Source organism: Opisthorchis viverrini (genome assembly GCF_000715545.1).
Source record: "Opisthorchis viverrini unplaced genomic scaffold opera_v5_60, whole genome shotgun sequence".
Taxonomy (NCBI): domain Eukaryota; kingdom Metazoa; phylum Platyhelminthes; class Trematoda; order Opisthorchiida; family Opisthorchiidae; genus Opisthorchis; species Opisthorchis viverrini.
Window position 1 is genome coordinate 1822002 of NW_008751712.1, and position 5087 is coordinate 1827088.

Sequence of the window (5087 nt, forward strand, 5' to 3'; positions counted from 1 at the left end):
TGTTCTCTGGCACGAGCTGTGTAGCCAAAAAAAAGCAACGTCATACTTCTGGACATGCAGTGACTGGAAACGCTGCTAGCAATTCAATGAGAGACAATCGACCGACTTGCTCGAAGTTATTTTCGCAGAACCACGTAAAGGGTCAAAAAGACAAGGGAGGTCAAACAATGACTTGGTAGGGAAGCATGAAAGCCAGTACCAACAAACTCGGATGTGCTGGACATTACCGTCTCCTTGGATAGGGACTCCGAGACGGGACACATCAATGGCTAAAGACATTCCCAGACGTGGCCCAGTCACGCCTCCAATGACCCTCGTGCATCCAAGCTATTGTCTTCAATGCATAGCTCCTCTCCCAATCTCCTCAATGAAAAGTCAACTGGCGACCTGGTACTTACGCACTAATTATATTAGCCACCGCTTTCAATACGCAGCTACCTACACCATCTCCCCAAATCATCGGTGAACGGTTATTAACTCGAGCTATCAAGATTCGGACGCTCCAGAGTCCACGGACAATGGTCGCCTGGATAAGCGCAATCCTGTCCATCTAACCTGTAAAGCAGGAATTGGTATAGATCAACTGCCCTCAAAATACCATGCTTGTTACTGTCGACAGCCTTCAAGTTCTTATCACTAGCAATGATAAAGTTCGCAGCTGCAGCCACGGTCAGCCAGGCGGAAACAAACACTAGGACTGTGTTTTATCAGAAACCTACTTCTCGAGCAAAAGGACAGTGATGTGCAACTATCAACTGGAGGACATAACTTTCCACCTGAAAGTTACGCCTGGTCCGTATGCGCTGAACGAACGCAAATATCAGGGTGATGGTCAGAATCGACGATAGAAAAAGGTCATCGACCGCCAGACCTTGAAGCGAGGAAGACTGGGAAACCGATGACGGACGTCATAATTTTTAAACAAAAATAATTTTATTTATTATTTATTATTACTATTTAATTTCGTGATCGAGGAGACAGTGAGACGAACACTGGAAGGTATTTAAAACCCTGGACTCTGCCGAAAACCTTATCGATCTTGCATATGAAGACATCGTCCTCGTCCTCCGGGAGAAGACGCAGGTGCTTTTGGATGAACTAAACAAAATCGTCTTGTTCTCTGGCACGAGCTGTGTAGCCAAAAAAAAGCAACGTCATACTTCTGGACATGCAGTGACTGGAAACGCTGCTAGCAATTCAATGAGAGACAATCGACCGACTTGCTCGAAGTTATTTTCGCAGAACCACGTAAAGGGTCAAAAAGACAAGGGAGGTCAAACAATGACTTGGTAGGGAAGCATGAAAGCCAGTACCAACAAACTCGGATGTGCTGGACATTACCGTCTCCTTGGATAGGGACTCCGAGACGGGACACATCAATGGCTAAAGACATTCCCAGACATGGCCCAGTCACGCCTCCAATGACTCTCGTGCATCCAAGCTATTGTCTTCAATGCATAGCTCCTCTCCCAATCTCCTCAATGAAAAGTCAACTGGCGACCTGGTACTTACGCACTAATTATATTAGCCACCGCTTTCAATACGCAGCTACCTACACCATCTCCCCAAATCATCGGTGAACGGTTATTAACTCGAGCTATCAAGATTCGGACGCTCCAGAGTCCACGGACAATGGTCGCCTGGATAAGCGCAATCCTGTCCATCTAACCTGTAAAGCAGGAATTGGTATAGATCAACTGCCCTCAAAATACCATGCTTGTTACTGTCGACAGCCTTCAAGTTCTTATCACTAGCAATGATAAAGTTCGCAGCTGCAGCCACGGTCAGCCAGGCGGAAACAAACACTAGGACTGTGTTTTATCAGAAACCTACTTCTCGAGCAAAAGGACAGTGATGTGCAACTATCAACTGGAGGACATAACTTTCCACCTGAAAGTTACGCCTGGTCCGTATGCGCTGAACGAACGCAAATATCAGGGTGATGGTCAGAATCGACGATAGAAAAAGGTCATCGACCGCCAGACCTTGAAGCGAGGAAGACTGGGAAACCGATGACGGACGTCATAATTTTTCTTGATGGTACATCAGACATAAAGCATGAGACCTCTGGAAAAGCCGTTCCAGTTCTCACAAACGGCATTGCAGACCATGTCAGCAGCCCATACTGGAAACATACAGTTAGTAGAGTGGGCTCCATACGCATACACACACACACACACACACAAATGCTGGCTGTCTACAAGTAACTGGCCTGACAACACAACAAAAAGGGACGCTAACCTTCGATAACGAATTAGAGGATATTCGCCCAAAGTCGCGCAAAGAGTAGCAATCTGTTCCGCTATTCGCTCCAAATGATGTCCCTGTTGTCTAACAGACGGGTTGAAGTAGTACTGGAAGCTCAGCGGTGAATCGAGTGAGAAGACTCGTGATTCCACGGGCAAAAAGGCGATATTGATCTCCTTGAGAGTCTTCAGGAAAACGGCGCAATTGGAGTGACATAAGCGATTGAATAATTCATCCGGACAAGCTATTTTTAACCAATGAGACCAAGGAAAGTGGGAAGGGCGGGAAAGGGGAGATGGACGTCAACTCAGGTAGGGCACTTGTGAAGGTGCAATAAATTTAAACTGCTACAGAAATGGCGAAAATTGAGGCAGGTAGGTTTCCGTGACGAATATTTTTTTAACAAAACATGTGATCACGCAGATGACGAGCGAACAAAGTGACTGATAAAACAATATGGCAACAAGCCAGTGATTGAACAGAAGATCGAAACAGACTCCAGCTTTCCGAGTGTTTCTGTCTAGGTTTGCACAACCTCGCAGCATCTGCCTTCTGGTTGCATCATCATCATCATCATCATCGACAGCATGACAGAGAGACCATCGCAGCCATCATTATCATTGGCATCGGTATTATCATAACTAGCAGAACCTTCTGGTTTGTGTTCCGGAGGTGTAGATAAAGTTTGGAATTTTCTTGGCTTTTTTCTTGTTTCCTTGGGAAAGTAGGTGCTATCTCTCAACCACTGAAACAGCTAATGGGAACAAATGGAGCCTTTCTATGGACTCCCAAACTAGTTAGATGAACCGCTAACAACTTAGATGGGTTGTTTGCAACTGATTTACCGAATATAAACCGGAAGTATAAAAGGGTTAGATGGTAGTAACAGCATTTGTATCGAGATCGCTCTGAAAAAATAGCACATGGAAGAGAGTCCCTGGCACGTGTACGGGCCCGCGAAAAGTGGCACACATAACTATTCCGACGCAGAGAATAAGACACCAAGGCAATTTACAGAGTCGGAGACTCCAGGTATGAATGTTAGGCGATAAACTGGTCAAAAGCATAAAACAACCAGCAACCAATGTAGTAAGTTGAGGGATTTGAATTTCTAGAACATAATTCATAATACGCACACGTGGTTGCCTGACGGCCAGGAGAAACCATGCGAGTTAAACACCTAGTTAAACACCTAGCTCTTAGATAAACCGCGTTGTTAGTGCTAAGCAAGAGAAGAACAATCCGAAACTACCTCGCTTACTGATGAAATCACGAGTAACACTTGCTCAATAGAGAATATTCCAGAAGTTCGTGAACAAAATCCGATCCCTGGGGTGGTACTACCCTGCGCATGTGCGAATGGAAACCTCTCGAAAAGCTTCCTTCGTCCTTTAAGGACATCCACTCTCTCCACTTCGTCGTCAAAAGATAACTGCGGCGAATTCCGGCGTTCAAATCGTTACTGGTGAGAACCCTGTCGATCCTAACCCAAAGTCCTAATCTTTGAAAGTGAAGACAGCAAATGCGCGGCTAAATAAACCAACAACCACAATACCATTTTTCAGTGTGCTTTGAACCTAGAAAGTGCAGATTCTTGTGTCACAACATAGTCTTTGGACATCTTCTTTGCCATTCAATCAGAAACAGTATGAACTGTGGTGAACACATATATATCATTCGTTTCATTAGCCCTGACGGAAATTTCTAATGAAGTCAGTGGAAGAATGTAAAAAGTGAAGATCACGTTTGCAAAGTTGCCTCACTCATGGAGTATGGTACACAGTGTCTCAAAGACCCAATGTATCAGAATGTAGTAAGGAAGGTGCTGTTGTATGGTTGTCTTCAGAATTTTGAACACCGATGTCTCAGAAGCATTGCTGGATCCGGATGGCGACAGAAAATCTGTAACGAAGTAATCAGAAAACGGGCTTCCGGTTGTGCAGCAAGTGCACCGGTTTCGACTGAACTACTGCACCACCAACTGGTTTGGGGACCTAACTGAACGGCAGAATATCCCTCCACTGCCGCTTCGAGTGATCACTCGACTGTGAAGTTAGAGGGAACTGCGAAAGCCAGCAGCCTTGTTGTACACTAGATTCGACGTCAAACTCTGTGGTCACCTCCCGTATACCCGTATGCGATCTTTCAGTGATGAGTAATCATCATCATCAATTCTGAAACTCGCGCACCAAGGGGGAGATGGCTCAGTGGTTAGAGCACCAATTCACTGACAAGAAGGTCCGTGGTTCAACTTCCCCCGTCTAGGCTTGGGCAACCTGGCAGTATCCCAACCCTCGTGCTTTCTTCGGACGGCATAACAGCTAGGTACGGATAAACGATTTTTTGGCATTTTTTTTATAATGCACCAGTAGTACATACTGGTGCTTAACTGCCATGGTGAGTAACAGAACTTAATGAGGTTCATTAGCTACTCGGAGACACCGTCAGCGAAGAAGACCGTCTTCAGTGACTCGAGATTGGTGACCCGACCTAAAGCTGCCACCTTGACGTGGTGGTCGGGCTTCAGTGCTGCAATGATCCCGCGGGCTACACTGGCTGGAACTTCGTTCCACAAGGCTCAACCATGCCAGGAAGGTCAAAGGGGATCAGCCAGACCAAGAGCAGCGAGATCCCGTACTACGAGTAATCGTGCTACGAGGCGGCCTGGAGGTAAAGTCGTACTGTCCTCTGCGACAGGAGTGTGAAGGCAGTAAGGTGTTTCCCCCAGGCGACCAGCATGTCCATATTTATGGAAGCAGCGATGCTGCCTTCCCCCGAGGAAGGACGGGTTAGAAAAGGTCGGCCCCAAAAACCGCACACTCCGATCGCCCAACGGTTGA

General features: G+C 46.4%; 1 protein-coding gene across 1 annotated transcript in view; it reads right to left on the reverse strand.

Moving 5' to 3' along the window:
• Positions 1-2045: 2045 nt before the first annotated feature.
• The window catches only part of T265_13328 (hypothetical protein), a gene marked incomplete at both ends in the record, with an annotated part of 10795 nt that continues 7753 nt past the window's right edge, over positions 2046-5087 (reverse strand). Inside the window, one exon of the mRNA XM_009168352.1 lies at positions 2046-2491. Coding sequence (XP_009166616.1) covers positions 2046-2491 — 446 coding nt within the window. The remainder of the gene's footprint in view (positions 2492-5087) is intronic.